This window comes from Dendrobates tinctorius, unplaced genomic scaffold (genome assembly GCF_039654945.1).
Source record: "Dendrobates tinctorius isolate UK_male_01 unplaced genomic scaffold, ASM3965494v1 ptg000020l, whole genome shotgun sequence".
NCBI classification, from domain to species: domain Eukaryota; kingdom Metazoa; phylum Chordata; class Amphibia; order Anura; family Dendrobatidae; genus Dendrobates; species Dendrobates tinctorius.
In genome coordinates this window covers 2,701,371-2,723,142 of record NW_027361688.1, presented here as the reverse complement: position 1 = coordinate 2,723,142, position 21,772 = coordinate 2,701,371, and the positions used below count along the sequence as shown (strand labels likewise).

General features: G+C 40.9%; 2 protein-coding genes across 4 annotated transcripts in view; both read left to right on the top strand.

Annotated features, from left to right (window-relative positions):
- The window catches only part of LOC141083287 (estradiol 17 beta-dehydrogenase 5-like), a 36,257-nt gene extending 30,321 nt beyond the window's left edge, over positions 1-5,936 (top strand). For all 3 annotated transcript variants that reach the window (XM_073567467.1, XM_073567468.1, XM_073567466.1), the window contains 5 exons: positions 857-979; positions 1,111-1,220; positions 1,334-1,499; positions 2,048-2,130; positions 2,890-5,936. In XM_073567467.1, coding sequence (XP_073423568.1) covers positions 857-979; positions 1,111-1,220; positions 1,334-1,499; positions 2,048-2,130; positions 2,890-2,932 — 525 coding nt within the window. In that variant the 3' untranslated portion in view covers positions 2,933-5,936. The remainder of the gene's footprint in view (positions 1-856; positions 980-1,110; positions 1,221-1,333; positions 1,500-2,047; positions 2,131-2,889) is intronic.
- An 86-nt stretch (positions 5,937-6,022) lies between these two features.
- LOC141083290 (prostaglandin-E(2) 9-reductase-like) lies at positions 6,023-15,568 on the top strand. The gene is made up of 9 exons (XM_073567473.1): positions 6,023-6,280; positions 8,331-8,498; positions 11,417-11,533; positions 12,008-12,085; positions 12,439-12,561; positions 12,934-13,043; positions 13,735-13,900; positions 14,335-14,417; positions 15,526-15,568. The coding sequence occupies exons 1-9, from the start codon at positions 6,194-6,196 to the stop codon at positions 15,566-15,568; spliced, it is 975 nt and encodes a 324-aa protein (XP_073423574.1). The 5' UTR covers positions 6,023-6,193.
- The last annotated feature ends 6,204 nt before the right edge of the window (positions 15,569-21,772 follow it).

The window sequence follows — 21,772 nt, the reverse complement described above, 5'->3', positions numbered from 1 at the left end:
CAATGGAACACTTACCTTAAACCCTAAAGCAGGGGTCCTCAACCTGTAGCTCAGGAGCCACATGTGGCTTGCGGTCCCATGAATTGTGGCTCACGGCTGTCTGCCAGCTTGGTGCATTAGCTCCAGGTCTAGCAAACAGGTATGAAGAGAACATCTCAAAATGGTTAATTTTTGAGTAGCCCTGCACAGAAGAGCAGATCTGGATGCACATATACTGGTCTTAGGGGTTTAGAGATGTTTTAGGTATGGTACACTGGAGGATGGTACTTCCTGTTAAAGGAGGTTCTTGAAGCTTGATGTGACAGTGTACTGGGAGTCCTTGATGGGAGAATACTGAATTGGGGCATTGTGGGAACCCCTGTATCTCAGTGTACTGCTTTGGAGTGACTTCTGTGGAAAAGCTTTGGCTATCATTATACCTGTAATGGGGGCTTTGGTTGACTACTTTGAGGGGGACAGGAGCAGGATGTTGCTCGTGACCCCCTCTCAGAGCTGATTGTGGCTCTCAAGGTCAAAAAAGTTGGGGACCACTGCCCTAAAGGGTAGTAGAATAAATTCCACAAGGAAGGGACATAGTTGATATCAAACTTGGGCTTTTGTAGTATTCAGGATCAAAAAGGACAATCCTCTCTGTATGAAAAGACCAATGCCATGAAGGATGTGCACTAGGAGGAGAACTTGTCACACATTTTGCTTTCTTCTCCTTTTCTGAAAGTCATTGGTCATTAACCAAGATATTTCAGACCATTGACCAACTTCTTAGCCAACATTTTTGATTAATGTTGGATTAATAGAAAGTTCGAACCATTAGATTCCCGAAAAATTTACAAGCATGTTGTGTATCTACGACTCGCAGGCAATGGAGGAGTGCAAAGATTTCGGGTTGGCCAAATCAATTGGAGTTTCGAGCTTCAACCGGCGGCAGCTGGAACTAATCTTGAACATGGAAGGATTGAAATACAAACCAGTCTGTAACCAGGTAATACATGTTAATGGCTGAAAAAATGTATGCCCCCTGTTGTTATTTTTGTCCATTTTTCTTAAAATGTTAGCGATAACATTCTTGTGTACCCTTTCATAATTCTAATGTAGGAACCTTTTTTTCCTTAGGTGGAATGTCACATCTATCTTAATCAGAGCAAATTGCTGGGGTTCTGCAAGTCACATGACATCGTTTTGGTGGCGTTTGGTGTTTTGGGATCCAGTCGAGATATTAGTTGGTAAATTAAAGCAATGGAAGAATTATTCCATTGGGGTCTGGAGAACATAGAACAATCTACAACATCGTAAAGCATATGGAGATGTCATCTCTAACCCTAACCTTCTCCTCCAGGATAGATCAAGACAGTCCCTATGTCCTTCAAGATCCAGTCTTGATTGAAGTTGCTAAAAAGTACGGACGAACGCCTGCTCAGGTGGCGATGAGGCAGCTTCTCCAACGAGACATTGTGGTGCTTGCTAAAAGTTTCACACCAGAAAGGATCACGGAGAACTTACAGGTAGATGCAAGAAAACTTCTCTCCCATTTATGTCAATGAGTAACAATCAAAAAGTTTAAACATTTTTTCAAATTTAAATTATTTTTCTTATTCACTTGTGCAACTAATAGGTCTAAACATTCTCCTTTGTGGTTGTCCTCTTGTCTGAAGGCTTTTAATATTCTAGTCAACCATATCCCTTGGTGACCTACAGATCTTAAAACTTGCTGTAATCCCTAGTGGCAGTCATTCCACTGGCTGTAGATTTCCAAACGCATAATTTTGCAAAACATAAATCTGGTAATAAGTTTACGTCATATCTTCTTCCTTGAGTCCCCCCAAAATGTGTCCGTTTGTCCCAGTCTAACGGGCAAATTTTTTTCAATAGGGGACTAAGATAAGTAACTTCAGATGCCTCTTCTATTTCTAAGGTTGCCTTACATAAACCTCCCTTGTAGATCAGAATACAGTGTTATAGGCACTCTAAAAATTGTGGAAAAATTATGTCAATTTTTTTTATTTAACACTTTAAAATGTTTGTTTTTTTATCCCTATATTTTATATTTTAGGTTTTTGACTTTCAGCTAAGTGATGAAGATATGGACACGCTGAATAAACTTGATAGAAATCTGCGTTATACAAATGGAAGCCGGTAAGTATTTTTCATTTAGGCTGCGCTAGAAACTTTTGGCGTAGCAGGTATCTTTGTCTTGAGTAATTTTTATAATTTTTGGAGGACCCTTTATAAGATGATTTCCTCAAAAAGAAAAACATTTCGAAATTTCATTTAAGTGGCTACCTTGTAGTTCAAGGTTTCCCTCCAGAAGGAGTATTAAGGCGAAACTTGGATTTAACTTTCGTTTTTTACCCCTTAACTTACATTTTCTTACTTCCCTACCGCTGTGTGGACGCATTATCTCCACTTTACGAGATGTTTTTCTGCATAAAAGTGCCTCCCTTAGTAGTCTCAACAGGACTTCAGTTTATTGCAATGTCTTCTTCAGGAATTACAGTAGGACTTCCATACCTTCTCCAGTTATCACAACAGTTTCTGCCTACCACCAGTGTTCATAGGTGTGCGTTTCATCCAGTAGTCATGGAGGTGACCTTGTAGCCTAAAAGGGTAGTCTGATCTATTCGTAGAGTAGTACTAATATGCATTATTTAAGGAGTAAGACACCTAATGCCCCTGATTAATCAGCTGATACCTGCTCGAACAGCAACTGGAAGTAAGCAATGTGCGGAACGGAACACCACAAGTCCATAAATTTATATTAAGTCAATAGCTAAACTAAGAGTTGGGGGATATCTATGTGAGGTCTTGACAAGTAGGAAGTCTTCTCTTTCATTAATGAGTTGTTATTTCCAATCTTTAATCTTGACTGTGAATAGTTTATGTCTCTTCCCATAGGTGGCCTGACCATCCAAAATGTCCATACCATGATGAATATTAAAATGAAATTCTAATCCAAAGGTTCAGGTCTCACTGGCTGGAAATACCAGTCTGTATGGTCTCAGTATCAAGCATAGCTCCACCAACTTCAATATTATTGAATGGAAATCTTCCAGCGATACTTCTACTGCTACCAGTAGACTTTCAAAGTAAAGTTTCAAATGTGACTTCCACAATCCAGATAACCTTCATAAATATGTGGATATGGCAAAAAAACTGAGAAAAAAACCATTAAGTTGGACCATTGATCTCAACGTCCATCCTTAGAGAGTGGAACCATTGGATTCATGACCACACAATTAACCGTCCATCAAAATGCATCATCTCAGGCTTAAAAGTTGGTTGCAAAAAGTGCTAGCTGCCTCTCATTAACTTTGGGTCAATGTGGATATCTGGAGGACAAGGATAATTTTGTCTTATACTTCCAGAATTCAATTTATCAACCAATTCGTTAGGTCTTCGGAAGGTCCAACAAGACTTGATGAAAGGCAAGGTTTGTTCTATGAAGGTTAGGAGGAGACCATCTGGAGACAGTGTTGACTTGATCATTTCAGCCAAAGTGTGTTTTTTGTTTGCTGACCTGTCGTTAGTAAGAATTGTAATGGTTGTTAATGTGAGAAAGGCTTATCTTAATATTGATGTATGAGATCCAATAAAGCAGATATACCACTGTATCATAAATAAAAAGCTGGTGTAATAAAGGTTAAACAGGGTTCCACAATCCAGGTAACCTTCAAAAATGGTGGGATATGGCATAAGCTGAAAAAGCTCCTGTTATTGGACCATTGACCTCAACATATGTCCTTATAACGTAGAGCCATTGGGTTCGTGATCACTCAGAAATGCCAATCTTGGGCCAAAAACTTGTCAAAGCACTGAATGCAAATAGCGCAAGCTGCCTCCGATTGATCACTTTTGGTCAATATGATACCTCATCTATGGTATGGTGAGAGTCCTCCTTAGGGCTTCTGATGGGCCAATAAGGCTTGTTAATCAGTTTAGTTAAGGACATTGAGTCTGAACTTTTGCCAAAGCTTAGGTGAAGAGTGAAGAGAAGATCGGAGTCAGATTGGGTGATTAGGAGGACCGTCAGGGACGGGAGAGGAGTGAGGTTAGTGGGATATCCTATCTTTGATTACCCCCTTGCCTGCTCATACAAATCCAGAAACATGCCCACTGGTTTCCTCGATCCATACAAATTGAATTCTCAAACATTTGGAATCACCAAATATTGGGAAATTTTAAACAATTTGTTTAATGTAGAATTGATTTTTTTCAGATTTAGTACACACCTAAATCCTAAGATAGCGATGCACTCAGAGGTCCCAAAAAAGAACATGGGACAAGACAGTAGTGAGAAAAGGGCACGTTGGCATCAATATCTCAAGCTTTAGGCCTGGAAGGTCAAGTTATTCAAGGGGTTAAATCTCAAAGTAAAAGCAAAATTTGATAAAAGTAAGTAATCATGAAGAGTTAATAAACAGTGTCTGCAACATTGTATTTTTGGTGGGGGGAAGCGAACATAACGTACATTCCAATGTAAGACTCCGTAGTGAGAGGACAGAGATCTCATTGTTATGGTTTATCGAGACTTGGAAGCACAATTCTCATTGTGTGTTAATGATGGCACCTTGTTCAAGAATTGAAGGATCGAGATATACATTCTGTACATAAATGTAAATATATATAATATTTTACTCAAACAGGAGCAGCTTTAAATTTAGTACCATGTAGTAGGAGACATATAGAAAAGTGGTAGAAGAGAGCAGAAACTGTGCAGCTCTATAAAGTCTGGGTGACTCTGTGACAACTCGTCATGTAGGAACATCTACAAAATTGGATTAACCTAAATAATATCTGCTCAATTTTGACAAAAAAAACAGCAATGATGACCATCACCCTAGTTTCCGACACATTTTTGGGTGTAGTAGGAGCCATAACAAAAAATGGGGGAAGAGAGCAGGAACTGTGCAGCTCTAATAAAGTCTGGGTGACTCTGTGACAGCTCGTCATGTAGGAACATCTACAAAATTGGATTTACCTAAAAATGATCTGCTCAATTTTGGCTAAACACCCCAGCAATGATGACCATCATGCTAGTTCCCGACACATTTTTTGGTGTAGTAGGAGCCATAAAAAAAGTGGGAGCAGGAACTGTGCAGCTCTATAAAGTCTGGGTGACTCTGTGACAGCTCGTCATGTAGGAACATCTACAAAATTGGATTAACCTAAAAATGATCTGCTCAATTTTGGCTAAACACCCCAGCAATGATGACCATCATGCTAGTTCCCGACACATTTTTTGGTGTAGTAGGAGCCATAAAAAAAGTGGGAGCAGGAACTGTGCAGCTCTGTAAAGTCTGGGTGACTCTGTGACAACAACTCATCATGTAGGAACATCTGCAAAATTGGATTAACCTAAAAAATATCTGCTCAATTTTAACAAAAAAAACAGCAATGATGACCACCACTCTAGTTTCCGACACATTTTAGGTGTTTTTAAATGTGACTTATATGTTGTATTATATATTTTTTAATTACCTTATGGACCCAATTGTGTGAACGAGAGAAGAGCAAAATGATTTACAGGACCATGGTCTCGATGGTACTCCTCGGCAGCCGGAACGGGTCATTGAGATCTTCCTACTACCAGTCGTCATGCTCGGCACCTTCGTGACGTCATGTCGTGAATCAGGTCTTGATGTTAAGATGATGGCCTACTGGTCAGATGAGGAGCCAAGGAATCTGACAGGCAGTAGGAAGTTCACAGGGTTTTGGTCCGGCTGCCATGGGAGTATTGGCGTGGCTATTGGATTGGACCATGGTTACGTGAATCGGGTTGCTCATGTCTAGCATGGACCCATCCCTACATTATGTCTTAATATGTTTGTACATGGTGTTTTGTAATATGTCCTGATCGGCTTATTGGTTTGGGATTTTAAGAGTATTTTATGTGTTTTTAGATTGTGATAGATTTTGGATGAATAAAGTTATTTTAATATTTATTTGGGCGCTTTGTGTATTGTATCTGTGTCTTCTCTTTTGCGCTGTATCCTGGGGATCGGGAAATTGTGCTGATTCTAGAAAACATTGATTTTTTTTCAAAAATTTTTAAAAATGTAACACAATTTTTCATTTCTTATCATGTGGAATACAGAGTTTTATGTACTCATGACATGGCGGGTGGGGGGAGTATGTAACCGTATAAGAAGTGTCTAACCCACCAAGGACATTCACATCTCGGTCAGAAGATACAAGAAAAATGGATCTTTGTCCGCAGTCCTACATTATCATGAATGATGGGCACAAAATTCCCGTACTTGGATTTGGCACCTATGCCCCAGAAAAAGTAATAAGAAAAAATTATAATCTTTAATGCCTGCCTAATATTAATATTACTATTATACTACTATTACAATTATTATTTGAATATTATTGTGAATATTTTTTATTATTAATATTTTATACATTTACTACAATAATAATAATTATTATTACTATTATTATTGGAACTAATATTAGTTATTATTATTATTATTATTATTATTATTATTAAATATTAATATTGTTACATGTTAATATTACTAAATATTATTATTTGTATTGCCATTAATATTAATATTTTTATTGTTAGCATTGATGTTAATATTAATACTGATATTATTTTTGCTACTATTATTATTATTATTATTATATTATTACAAGTATTTATTTTATTAGTACTGTTTTCATTTATATTATTATTATTATTTTATTACATTTTTATTCATTTATTACAGGGGTATTGACGTTTATGAAATATCCATACGACATGCCATAAATATCATTATTTAAATAAAAATAACATAGGTTATTTGAATAATTTTAATTAAAAAATGTTATTTTTCATTTGTGTATTAAATATTAAAAAAAAATATTGATTAATTATTATTATTTTATTAGTATTATTATTACTACTATTATTAATACTTTTACTACTATAATACTTATTACTATTATTACTGTTATTATTATTAATTATAATAATTATTATTTTAGTTTAATATTATATTATCAATAATATTGTTAATATTAGTGTTACTATTACTAATATTAATATTTTATGAGTTTTTTATTTTAGTATTACTACTATTACTACTAATATTTAATATTTTATTATTTTTATTACTATTGCTTTTACCACTATTATTATTATTACTACAATAACTTTTTACTATTACTATTATTATTATTACCACTACTAGTATTATTATTATTTTGCACTCCAATTTATTTTGAAGGGTATTGCCATCTCAGACATTTATGAAATATCCATATAATATGGCAGAAATATATATAAATTTTTAAATAATAATAATATAGCTTAATTGAATAAAAAATAATAATAGTAATAATAATAATCATAATAAAAAATTAAAAAAATATATTTGTGTCTTAAAAAAATGAAAACAATTTTTAAAAATCACAGAAATATCATTTAATCGCCCACTGATCTTTAATTACATTTCTCATTACATGTAAGGGTTTTATAAAGGGTTTCAGTAAATCAACTATATCAGATCGAAACAAAACATTTTACATCACTGAGGTTTTCTAGGCTCCGTTCACACATTGCATATTTAGTGTGGATTTTCCACACCTAAAATCCGCGGTATTTTACAAGCAGTAAGAAAGTACTTTTTAGCGCTGAATACATGTGAAAATTGCATTTTTTATTTTATGATTTATTTTAATGTCAGATCAGTGAGGGTCTGCCACCCGCCACCCCCATAAAGGAGCTGTTAGCAGATAGCATCCGTGTATGCAGCCGATGCAGCACAGCTCCATATAGTGGCCGTTCTCAGTACGGCACCTCAGACGCATTCACTTCAATACCTGCAGTACCTGAGAATGGCCACTACACGGTGTATTGAGCTGTGCTGTTCCAGCACTGTACACTGTTTCCTCCCAACACTATGGGACTTGCTAACAGCTGATCAGAGTGCTGCGTCTTTGACTTCCACCGGTCTTAAGGATAAGAATAGGCAATCCCTATAAGGTGACCATACACATGAGATAACTGGCAACCAAACGTTCACATGGTCAACAGCTATTTCTCTTGACTTCGGCTTGCTCAAACATTCATGTGTTTTCTACCAGACTCATCCGGTGGCGGCTTTTCTCCTCTGATAACTAAAAGATAAGTCACTTCAAGGAATTTTCCACTTTTAGAAAAGTGGGCAGAAAACAGGAGGTGTCCATACGCATCAGATAGTCAGCCAATCAGGTTGGGCCAATTTTGATCTAAAACTGTCTTCAATGATCTTTGATAGTCCATAAGATTTGATGATCTGGAGATTGAGCAGTGTAACGTCTGCATGACAGGACTTTACCAGATTAAAAATTTTTTCTGTATTGAGTTTCCTAAGATTCTGGCCGAGGAGGCGACCAAGGTGGCTATAGAGGTGGGATATCGGCACATTGACTGCGCCTATGTATATGGTAACGAGGCAGATGTCGGCGGCGCGATGAGAGAGAAAATTGCTGACAGGACGGTGAGAAGAGAAGATTTGTTCTACACTGGAAAGGTAAATGATAAATATGGATTCAATAATAACTCACTGAGATTTGCGCTATGATTTACTGAGGTTGAACATGACAATTCCCATTACATACCGCCACCTAGTCTAAACACTCATAAAAAGGGACGAGGTAAAAAATGAGCACAAATGTGCAACAGTTTTTCATAATAAAAAAGCCAAAATCCCAAAAATATTCCCCCCTAAAGAGGTACTGTACATCTGAAAATTCTTACTGCATACAACCACAACTAGGGGGAGCTCCCTGTATACAGATACATGATAAGATCCTGTCTGCAGCCACCACTAGGGGGAGCTCCCTGTATACAGAGATACATGATAAGATCCTGTCTGCAGCCACCACTAGGGGGAGCTCCCTGTATACAGAGATACATGATAAGATCCTGTCTGCAGCCACCACTAGGAGGAGTTCCCTGTATACAGAGATAGATGATAAGATTCTGTCTGCAGTCACCACTAGGGGGAGCTCCCTGTATACAGATACATGATAAGATCCTGTCTGCAGCCACCACTAGGAGGAGTTCCCTGTATACAGAGATAGATGATAAGATTCTGTCTGCAGTCACCACTAGGGGGAGCTCCCTGTATACAGATACATGATAAGATCCTGTCTGCAGCCACCACTAGGGGGAGCTCCCTGTATACAGAGATATATGATAAGATCCTGTCTGCAGTCACCACTAGGGGGAGCTCCCTGTATACAGAGATACATGATAAGATCCTGTCTGCAGCCACCACTAGGAGGAGCTCCCTGTATACAGAGATACATGATAAGATCCTGTCTGCAGCCACCACTAGGGGGAGCTCCCTGTATACAGAGATACATGATAAGATTATGTCTGCAGCCTCCAATAGGGGGATCTCCCTGTATACAGAGATACATGATAAGATCCTGTCTGCAGTCACCACTAGGGGGAGCTCCCCATATACAGAGATACATGATAAGATTCTGTCTGCAGCCTCCACTAGGGGGAGCTCCCTGTATACAGAGTTACATGATAAGATCCTGTCTGCAGTCACCACTAGGGGGAGCTCCCTGTATACAGAGACACATGATAAGAGTCTGTCTGCAGCCACCACTAGGGGGAGCTCCCTGTATACAGAGATATATGGTAAGATCCTGTCTGCAGCCTCCACTAGGGGGAGTTCCCTGTATACAGAGATACATGATAATATTCTGTCTGCAGCCACCACTAGGGGGAGCTCTCTGTATACAGAGATACATGATAATATTCTGTCTGCAGCCACCACTAGGGGGAGCTCTCTGTATACAGAGATACATGATAAGATCCTGTCTACAGTCACCACTAGGGGGAGCTCCCTGTATACAGAGATACATGAGAAGATTCTGTCTGCAGTCACCACTAGGGGGAGCTCCCTGTATACAGAGATACATGATAAGATCCTGTCTACAGTCACCACTAGGGGGAGCTCCCTGTATACAGATACATGATAAGATCCTGTCTGCAGCCACCACTAGGGGGAGCTCCCTGTATACAGAGATACATGATAAGATCCTGTCTGCAGCCACCACTAGGGGGAGCTCCCTGTATACAGAGATACATGATAAGATCCTGTCTGCAGCCACCACTAGGAGGAGTTCCCTGTATACAGAGATAGATGATAAGATTCTGTCTGCAGTTACCACTAGGGGGAGCTCCCTGTATACAGATACATGATAAGATCCTGTCTGCAGCCACCACTAGGAGGAGTTCCCTGTATACAGAGATAGATGATAAGATTCTGTCTGCAGTCACCACTAGGGGGAGCTCCCTGTATACAGATACATGATAAGATCCTGTCTGCAGCCACCACTAGGGGGAGCTCCCTGTATACAGAGATATATGATAAGATCCTGTCTGCAGTCACCACTAGGGGGAGCTCCCTGTATACAGAGATACATGATAAGATCCTGTCTGCAGCCACCACTAGGAGGAGCTCCCTGTATACAGAGATACATGATAAGATCCTGTCTGCAGCCACCACTAGGGGGAGCTCCCTGTATACAGAGATACATGATAAGATTATGTCTGCAGCCTCCAATAGGGGGATCTCCCTGTATACAGAGATACATGATAAGATCCTGTCTGCAGTCACCACTAGGGGGAGCTCCCTGTATACAGAGATACATGATAAGATTCTGTCTGCAGCCTCCACTAGGGGGAGCTCCCTGTATACAGAGTTACATGATAAGATCCTGTCTGCAGTCACCACTAGGGGGAGCTCCCTGTATACAGAGACACATGATAGGAGTCTGTCTGCAGCCACCACTAGGGGGAGCTCCTTGTATACAGAGATATATGGTAAGATCCTGTCTGCAGCCTCCACTAGGGGGAGTTCCCTGTATACAGAGATACATGATAATATTCTGTCTGCAGCCACCACTAGGGGGAGCTCTCTGTATACAGAGATACATGATAATATTCTGTCTGCAGCCACCACTAGGGGGAGCTCTCTGTATACAGAGATACATGATAAGATCCTGTCTACAGTCACCACTAGGGGGAGCTCCCTGTATACAGAGATACATGATAAGATTCTGTCTGCAGTCACCACTAGGGGGAGCTCCCTGTATACAGAGATACATGATAAGATCCTGTCTACAGTCACCACTAGGGGGAGCTCCCTGTATACAGAGATACATGATAAGATTCTGTCTGCAGTCACCACTAGGGGGAGCTCCCTGTATACAGAGATACATGATAAGATCCTGCCTGCTGTCACCACTAGGGGGAGCTCCCTGCATACAGGTGTGTACAGAATGGGCAGCCTATTATCAGCCTTTGTAAAAGACCTTAAGAAGTGCAGTAGCTAAAAAAAAATGTAAAAGCTTGACAGGAATTTTGATTTAGAAATATTATGGCCTTTAAGACATTTACTAAATATTTCTCTTCATTTTTTTCCAGCTCTGGAGCACTTTCCAGACCCCTGATCTTGTCCGTCCGGCCCTGGAAAGGTCTCTGCATAATCTACAACTGGAATATATGGACCTGTTCATTATTCACAATCCTCTGGAAATGAAGGTGCTAATGGAAAACAAATAATAACCCTCATTCTATACAGGGTGTAACTTAAGAGAGCTTCCCCTTTAAGGGGCACCATGTGACCCAGGATAGACCTCTGCCTTATATACAGTATCTTACATTGGGACCATGGAAGGCCACCAGGGCCGTCAGTCCATACTGCCTGCATCAGGGGCGCCTCCGATATACCCATATTAGGAGTCACTACGACCATAATAACGCGTATTATACATTTATAACCTTATTTTGTTAGTGCAGAAGGAAAATAAAATTAAAAATAGAAAAAAAAAATCTATTCTTCTGCCTTGATGTGTACAACATTGGCATTTGGGGGCACATTCTGGCCGGCACTGTGTATATGAGAAGATGTTGATACTGGTTACGGGGGCACATCGGCTATGGTTCTGAGCATGTGGCCAGTATTTTAGGGTGGGGGTTACGTGCTATATTTCTTCTTTTTTCACTATTTTGTAGCCGGGGGACGATCCGTTTCCAGTAGATGAGGATAGCCAGCTCATTTTTCACAATACAGACATCCGAGACACATGGGAGGTGAGTGTCTGGTATAGTAGTTACTTTTTCTTCATCTCATTCCCTTTATTAGACCCTTTGGATTTGTTGATGTAGATGTCTGGCTAGTACTATGGCGTCTCCTGTTTAGGGCCTACGTCTAGTGGAGAACACGGCATGGCCCTAAATTACACAGACCTCCTGTCGTGTAATACTCAGTTTCTCCTGTGGGAGTGCTGCAGACAGAATGAACAGTTGCTGACACTTTTTCCTGGTGGTTACAGCTAATCACTTGCGACTGGCTTATCAACGAGGGAGGCGTGTAGGAAAAACGGATCGTCCATCCCCTTTAAATAACCATAAAGACATCGAAATGTTTGCTCTCCAATTTTCAGGCCATGGAGAGGTGTAAGGAGGCTGGACTGGTGAAGTCGATTGGGGTCTCCAATTTTAATCGTAGACAAATCGAGCTTATTCTTAATAAGCCGGGACTGAAGTATAAACCCGTGTGCAACCAGGTAAAATGGACAAAATGGTCACCTTCAGAAGTTTAATGTGAATTTTCACAAGAACCATCCCTTTATTAGACATTAATAATGTGAAAACAGATTCTTAATGTCTTAATTCTAGACTGAGATATGATCTCTTGAAGTTGCAGGCCTGAAGCCTAAGGCTGCACTACTGAGTGACTCTGATTCCATTCAGATACAGTGTTGCCATTGAGGCCAAATCACCATTCACCTAATATCTACCTCCCACCTCAACAACACTACACCTAACAGAAATCAGAACAGTCATTGTCAGTAGTACAGTCTCATAGATGATGCATAGTAGCCATTATCTATAGCCACAATTATTCTTTTTCATTGGAAAATGTCTGCCCCCTACAGGTGGAATGTCATATTTATCTGAATCAAAGAAAGCTCTTGGACTTCTGCATCTCTCAAGGTATCGTTCTTGTCGGATACAGCGTTCTCGGGTCCAGCCGGGATGAAAAATGGTAAATAATGACCCATGTATGCCTTTACCGTATCCTGTGAAGATTAAAAAGGACCTTTCATAATGTCAAAAAATAGTTAGACTTTGCTTTTATTATATTCCAGGTGCTCCCCTGAGTATTCTGTTTTTTGTTTATTTTAAATCCGCCTTATGGTTCTAGAGATATGAGCCGTTTTATTTCTTCTAAGACACGCCCCAGAGGATCTTATTAGCCACGCCTCCTTGTTAAGACCATACATATTAACACTAAATAAAAAGGCCCATATCTCTGCAACCATATGGCGGATTTTAAAAAAATAAAGACCATAATACTCAGGGGAACACCAGGAATAAAATGATAGTGACAGGTCCTCTTTAAGACTTTTACAACTAATTTATTTGATTGCCCCATGTACATTTAAATGAATAAAAAAGTTGAAGCATTTTTCCAAAATAGGTTTGATTGAAAATTTCCTACAGTTTTGTGTATCCAGTTCTTCCATTGTTAAAGATGTCTTGTGTTGCTTCACTTCTTCTTGAGAATCTACCAACAATAGTCAAAGACCACAGAATAAAACTTCACAGGGTTTTTATTTTTAACCCTGGAGACAAACAGGTCCACGTAGGAGCTGCATACACAAAACGAGTGGAGATTTTATGAAAATGAGTAAATATATTAGGAATATATGGGACTGACCTTATTTTGTTCTTAGGATTGACCAAAATTCACCAGTCGTCCTTGAGGATCCAGTTCTGGTCACAATTGCCAAAAAACACAATAAGACCCCGGCTCAAGTGGCCATAAGATATTTTCTACAGCTCGGAGTTGTAGTCCTGGCAAAAAGCTTCAACCCCAAGAGAATTAAAGAAAATTTTCAGGTTGGGATGGGAATGCAAATAAAAAAACAGACTATGGGGTGCTCTCAATTTTGTCCAATATGATGGGAAAATACAATTTGTTCTGCTAGCTGCCACCACTAGAGGGAGCATCATTTCTACAGCTTGTTGTGAGTTCTTGTAAGCACTGTGCTCCCTCTAGTGGTGGCAGCTGTAGTAGATTGGCTCAGACAGCAGAAATTAGACCCCGATCCAGAACTTTTACTCCATGTCGGTGCTTACTATTATGGATGTTTTGGTGCTGCTGTCATAAAGGGTTTTCTGACTGTCAATTCATGGGTGTTAATATTTGTGCACTTTTCATTACAGTGTTATAAAGGATGACATTTCTATGTACAGTATGGCAGGATTATTTATATGCATTGTATGGTGATATTTCTTAGTCACTATATATATTTATTTTGCTTTTTTTTTAGGTTTTTGATTTTCTCTTACCTTCTGAAGACATGGCAGAGCTTGGAGCTCTCAACAGAAATTATCGCTATGTTGAAGCCAAATTGTAAGAGAAATTCAGATTCTCTGGTTTGTTCTAGAATAGCTACAATCACAGCTGCTATTGGGTTATCATAAAGTCTGCTATGGCTGTTCCCTATCAGTCGCTTGGGGGGGACCTGTTTATACAGTCACCACTAGAGGGAGCTCACTACATACAGATTTATACAGCCACCACTAGAGGGAGCTCAGAACTAACAGATTATACAGTCACCACTAGAGGGAGCTCACTACATACAGATTTATACAGTCACCACTAGAGGGAGCTCACTACATACAGATTTATACAGTCACCACTAGAGGGAGCTCACTACATACAGATTTATACAGTCACCACTAGAGGGAGCTCACTACATACAGATTAATATAGCCACCACTAGAGGGTGCTCACTACATACAGATTTATACAGTCACCACTATAGGGAGCTCACTACGTACATATTTATACAGCTACCACTAGGAGGAGCTCACTACATGCAGATTTATACAGCCACCACTAGGGGGAGCTCACTACATACAGATTATACAGCCACCACTAGAGGGAGTTCACTACATACAGATTATACAGCCACCACTAGAGGGAGCTCACTACATACAGATTATACAGCCACCACTAGAGGGAGCTCACTACACAGATTTATACACCCACCACTAGGGGGAGCTCACTACACACAGATTTATACAGTCACCACTAGAGGGAGCTCACTACATGCAGGTTATACAGCCACCACTAGAGGGGGCTCACTACATACAGATTTATACAGCCACCACTAGAGGGAGCTGACTACATACAGATTTATGCAGCCACCACTAGAGGGAGCTCACTACATACAGATTTATACAGCCACCACTAGGGGGAGCTCACTACATACAGATTTATACAGCCACCACTAGGGGGAGCTCACTACACACAGATTTATGTACATCTTCCACTGCTCCAGACAAAATTAAATCAAGTATGGGATTTTGAGCTCTGTATCAGTTTTGACCAGTACATTCCAGTATATTCCAGTATAATGTTGCTACATCTTGTGGAGGTGTTTGTGGATCTTCACCATGTCACATGTGAACATGTCCTGATATCTTTTTGTAGTTTGAACTTTGTTTTCTTGCAGATGGAAGGATCACCCTAAGTTTCCTTTTGCCGATGAATACTGATTACAGATTATTCCGGAATCCACTGTGGATCAGATATTGTATAATATTAAAAAAGTTGTCTTGATTAATTTTCATTTCGTAGTGATAGCAGTCAGGCCTCTGATACAAAACTAAAAATCATATAGTGATATAGATAAGTCATAACATTGAGGCCATGCACAGCCACCACTAGAGGGCGCTCATCACAATAATGTATTGTGTTTTAAATACAATTTTATGATCAATGTAGAAGATTTACTGCAGCCATACTGTACATAAGATATGCGGTAACATTTTATACTTTTTGCTAAAAAGTTGGATTTTTATCAAGTGAACCCACTGAGAATCTAAATAACCCTAACTTAATACAGAAAAAGACATATCAAGTCATGATCACATAAGGATTTTCAAATCCCATGAAAGCCCCATTGAGTAGATAGCATGGAATTAAACATGACAAGTTCTTTTTGCTGCCACAAGGGGGAGCACACTGCATTCTGAGTTCTTAATGTGTTCACGCCTAGAGCTCCCTCTAGTGGTGGATGCAGGTAGCCTGGATTTTATTATGTAGCTATATGTCATTGTGAAGGAAAGCTGCGGATTTGGACCTCTGTGTCAGTCAACTAATTCAGATTGCCGCTATTAACCCCTTCACTAACCTAACTCATGTAATACTAAATTATGCAATAGTATAATGATAAAATATTAGTATTATTTGAGGGTCTATCAATGTGTGATGTAATGCAGGTATAAAAATGCCAAAGTAAGTACCATCAAAGCGTGATTGATTGGCGCTGACCTACTTGGAAACCCCCTTTAAAACTGTGCCAGTCCCAGCCCATGGATGTGTCTTAAAATTTACTATAAACCTGCAGTACCACAAGTGTCCACCAGGTGTTGCTTAAATTTCAACTTTTTTACATAATAGAGTTTAGAATTATATAAACTGTATACTATATAATGGATTTACTTTTCGCTTATTATTATTAATAAATAAATTAAAAAATAATAATAATAATAATAACCACAATAATAAATGAAATCTACAGTTCTATATTCTCTCTGTTGTGATGTCCAAAACAAAATTTGGAAAAAATATTTTTGTTTTCTTTTCATGTGTTACCGTTATAGGTCGTTGACATTTTAACATCTAATACTGTGGTTATGGGCAGATGCTGACTCCTCAGTGCGCGTCGTGGAATGGATATTCTGGAAAAAAACATTAAAAAAAGCAATTAAAAAATCATCATCATCATCTGTCCTATAGTTTCACCAGCTGTAGGTCTGTCATGGAAGATCTGTCCTGTTCTCTGGGACTCTCTAAGGGAAAACTTACTGCTTAAAATGTCCATAACGTAGGTTGTTATCCAGCTCTTCTAGAGTTTTCATGTCTTCAGACATCAGCTCAAAATCAAAAACCTGGTAAAGAGAAGACGTCCGGTTAGTGGACAGGCGGAACAAAGGGGGAAGGTAATGGAAAGAGACATGTCCACAGACTAATACAGTGTTTAGATAATTAGATGACTGCTGACTATCCTCTAGAGATGAGATGACTCTGCTGACTCTATCCTCTAGAGATGAGATGACTCTGCTGACCTTGTCTTCTAGAGATGAGATGACTCTGCTGACTCTACCCTCTAGAGATGAGATGACTCGGCTGACCCTGTTCTCTAGAAATGAGATGACTCTGCTGATCCTGTCTTCTAGAGATGAGATGACTCTGCTGACTCTATCCTCTAGAGATGAGATGACTCTGCTGACCCTGTCTTCTAGAGATGAGATGACTCTGCTGACCCTGTCCTCTAGAGATGACTCTGCTGACCCTGTCTTCTAGAGATGAGATGACTCTGCTGACCCTGTTCTCTAGAGATGAGATGACTCTGCTGACCCTGTCTTCTAGAGATGAGATGACTCTGCTGACCCTGTCCTCTAGAGATGACTCTGCAGACCCTGTCTTCTAGAGATGAGATGACTCTGCTGACCCTGTTCTCTAGAGATGAGATGACTCTGCTGACCATGTCCTCTAAAGATGAGATGACTCTGCTGACCCTGTCGTCTAGAAATGAGATTACTCTGCTGACCCAGTCCTCTAGAGATGAGATGACTCTGCTGATCCTGTCCTCTAGAGATGAGATGACTCTGCTGATCCTGTCCTCTAGAGATGAGATGTGTCACGATCACGTGTGTCTGGACGCAGCGAGTACCGCAAGGCGAACCCATATGACACACGTGACCCTGGATACACCGCCTCTAGTGGGGCGAGTTTAAATAATAAGACGTGCAGCTGGATACACTGCCTCCAACTGGCGAATTTAGATATTACACGTATATATACAAAAGTCTGGAAACCCCGCCTCCAGTAAGGCGAATTTAAATAATAAAGGGAAAACCTGGGTAACATTAACAATGGAGGGCCCTGCGATAGGGAAACGGGGAAGTGGAGACCTCCTGCACTCCCCTCAGCCAGAGTCCCTGCACTCCTAACGTTCCCTATGCCGGTTCCGCACTGGGCGACGCACACGTACCTCAAACTCTGACTCGCCCTGCACCTAAACCCTCACTAGGGAATTGGTCGGTGCGGAAACTAATCACACCACTGCACTAAACACACATAAGGAAAAATGACAATACAGGGGAACACCACTTAGCTTTGCTCTGTTGCGTACGCTCCTAGCAACAGAGCCCACCACCTGCGTGCATCTTCTCCACCCGGATCTATCACCATAACCGGATCCATCACCATAGTGCAGCCTTGGAGCAGAGTCCACCACCAGTTGTAGCTGCCCAGTAAACAGAGTCCCAAAGATGAGTCCAGCTTCTGCCAAAAAGTCCAGCATGCTTGAGTCCAACTTTTCTGCCAATAAGTCCAGCATGCTTGAGTCCAGTTTTCAGCAACCAAGTCCAGCATGCTGAGTGTAACTCTCACCATAGTCGCAACTCCACCAAGCCATGCAAGCACTTCCTGCCGACACCATAAACTGGAACTCCACCACGCTATGCCAGCCCTTCTTCCACACACCATTGTTGAACTCCACCAATCCATGCCAGCACTCCTTGCAGACTCCATAGCTGACTCAACCCCTCTGGCTGGGCTGCCCCGGACTCTTGTTCCACTCCTTCATCACCCAGGCTTGCTTCCCAAATGACGAACTCACAATATCACCAACAGTGATCAAACACACCTGACACTCTTTTATAGAGCATCACACCTGATTTGTAATTACGTGCACTTAACCAAAGAAACTAAAGTGCAGTACCGCTCACCACCACCGGGGCAAATTAGAATGAACGACACCACGTGTAATAATTCTAATGGCCACCGGGGGCAATCAACCCACTTTGGCACCAAGCCAAAGGAAAAAAGTTCACTTTGTCCATTTCCTTGTCAGATCCACCTTGGATCATGACAAGATGAGTCTGCTGATCCTGTCCTCTAGAGATGAGATGACTCTGTTGATCCTGTACTCTAGGGATGACATGGCTCTGCTGACCCTGTCCTCTAGAGATTAGATGACTCTGTTGATCCTGTACTCTAGGGATGACATGGCTCTGCTGACCCTGTCCTCTAGAGATTAGATGACTCTGTTGATCCTGTCCTCTAGAGATGACATGACTCTGTTGATCCTGTACTCTAGGGATGACATGGCTCTGCTGACCCTGTCCTCTAGAGATTAGATGACTCTGTTGATCCTGTCCTCTAGAGATGAGATGACTCTGTTGATCCTGTCCTCTAGAGATGACATGACTCTGCTGACCTTACCCTGAAATGATGATAATGATGATGAGATAACTCTGGTAGCCCTGCAATCTGACCAAATCCACTAATAGTAATAAAAAGATTATGTTGACCCTGTATTTTAAAGACAATAAGATGACGTTGACTGCTGGGTCCACCTTGTAATAATAATGAGATTATTCTACTCACCCCACTCTCCAATGTTAATGAGATGACTCTATTACCTGCATCCTCATATGATCATGAGATGATGATGGTCTCCATCTTCCAGTGATATGGCTCTGCTGAAACCAGTCTCTAGTTACAATAAGATGACTCTGCTCACCTCACCCTTCACTGATAACGGGATGACTCTGCTCACCTCACCCTTCACTGATAACGGGATGACTCTGCTGACCTCACCTTTCACTGATAATGGGATGACTCTGCTGACCTCACCCTTCACTGATAATGGGATGACTCTGCTCACCTCACCCTTCACTGATAACGGGATGACTCTGCTCACCTCACCCTTCACTGATAACGGGATGACTCTGCTCACCTCACCCTTCACTGATAACGGGATGACTCTGCTCACCTCACCCTTCACTGATAACGGGATGACTCTGCTGACCTCACCCTTCACTGATAATGGGATGACTCTGCTGACCTCACCCTTCACTGATAACGGGATGACTCTGCTCACCTCACCCTTCACTGATAACGGGATGACTCTGCTCACCTCACCCTTCACTGATAACGGGATGACTCTGCTCACCTCACCCTTCACTGATAACGGGATGACTATGCTCACCTCACCCTTCACTGATAACGGGATGACTCTGCTGACCTCACCCTTCACTGATAATGGGATGACTCTGCTGACCTCACGCTCTAATGTAAATCACTCTGCTGACCCTGCACTTTTAAATCTGAGGTGACTTCATCGGACCGCTGCACATTGGAGCGGGGAGATTGTGAGCGCTGCTCTGCCCCTGTTTCGGCACTGACGCTTTCAAGTGTTTTCACATCTGAAAGGCGCGAATACAATTGAGTACAGGAAGAAGGGTGGCACAATCTACCAGTTCTCTGCCGGCCGGAAGAAACCCTTTGGCAGGCCGTATGCTATCTCCGCCCTCCAGTGGTCTTGAGATGTTACTACAGGCAAGATGACAGCTCAGCTCAACTCTCTGATTATGATGAGATGACTCTGCTGATTCTGTCTCAGTCTAGACAGTAAAGTTTAAAAGTTAACTGCAGTAAACAGTACAAGTCAGCTTATTGTGTGTGACTCACTGGCCAAATAAAAGCTGAAATAAGTCAAGATTTTTCTGTAGATATCTATATTTTGTATTTTCTTTACATCTCCTAATTTTAACTCACAATGTTGCAGATCGTGAATATATCAGAGGTCATAGTTACCCCAAGGTTCTGTTTCAGGCGTTCTGCGGTGAAACTTTTGACCAATACCACAATCCCTTTTTGGAGGATGAAGTGCATAGCGACCTCTGCTGGAGAATGGTGGTACTTTGCAGCCACATTGGCCAGGACTGGGTCTTCCAGCAGCATAGGAGCGCTCGGGTCTTCCCTATAGAGGACACCAATATCAGCCATGATACAAGGTACAGGGATGATGTGTGTGCCATGACACCTACCAGTTCTTGTCTCTCTGGGACCCCAGCACTCTGTACGCCACCAGGGCGATATCCTCGGATTTACAGTATGCCTGTAGCTTGCTCTGACTCATATATACGTGGCACTCCACCAGGACAGTAGGATAAGTATTGGCTCTTTACATTGATCGGTTATTACTTATTTCATGCTGTGGAAAATAGTGAACTGTTACTTTAAATTAGTATGGGTGCGTGGAGGCATTTTTATCCAGTTTTCCCCTCTGCAACCTCTATCTCTAATTTTTCAGTTATCTTTGAGCTCACACAGCAGCATACACAATCAGACAGATATGTGGGTTTCCTGCTCTCCTCTCTCTATTACACACACATACAGTAAGGGATCCCTGCTCTCCCATCTCTATGTAGCAAATATTAAAGAGCAGCAGCAGCAGCGTGGAGGACATTATACAGCAGTGCTGAGCAGTGCAGCTGTGAATCCAGCTCCCATACACTGTACACATACAGTCATAATGGATTCCTGCTCTCCTATCTCTATTTAGCAAAAGCAGTGGCAACATGGAGTACATTATACAGCAGTACTGAGCAGTGTAACTGGGAATCCATATAGGAGCATTGAAATAATTTTACAGCTGTACTGAGCAGTACAGCTGTTAATCCAGAACCCATACACTATACACATACAGACATAATGGATTCCTGCTCTCCTATCTCTATTTAGCAAAAGCAGCGGAAACATAGAGTACATTATACAGCAGTACTGAGCAGTGCAGCTGTTAGTCCAGCTCCCATACACTGTACACATACAATCATAATGGATTCCTGTTCTCCTATCTCCATTTAGCAAAAGCAGCGGCAACATGGAGTACATTATACAGC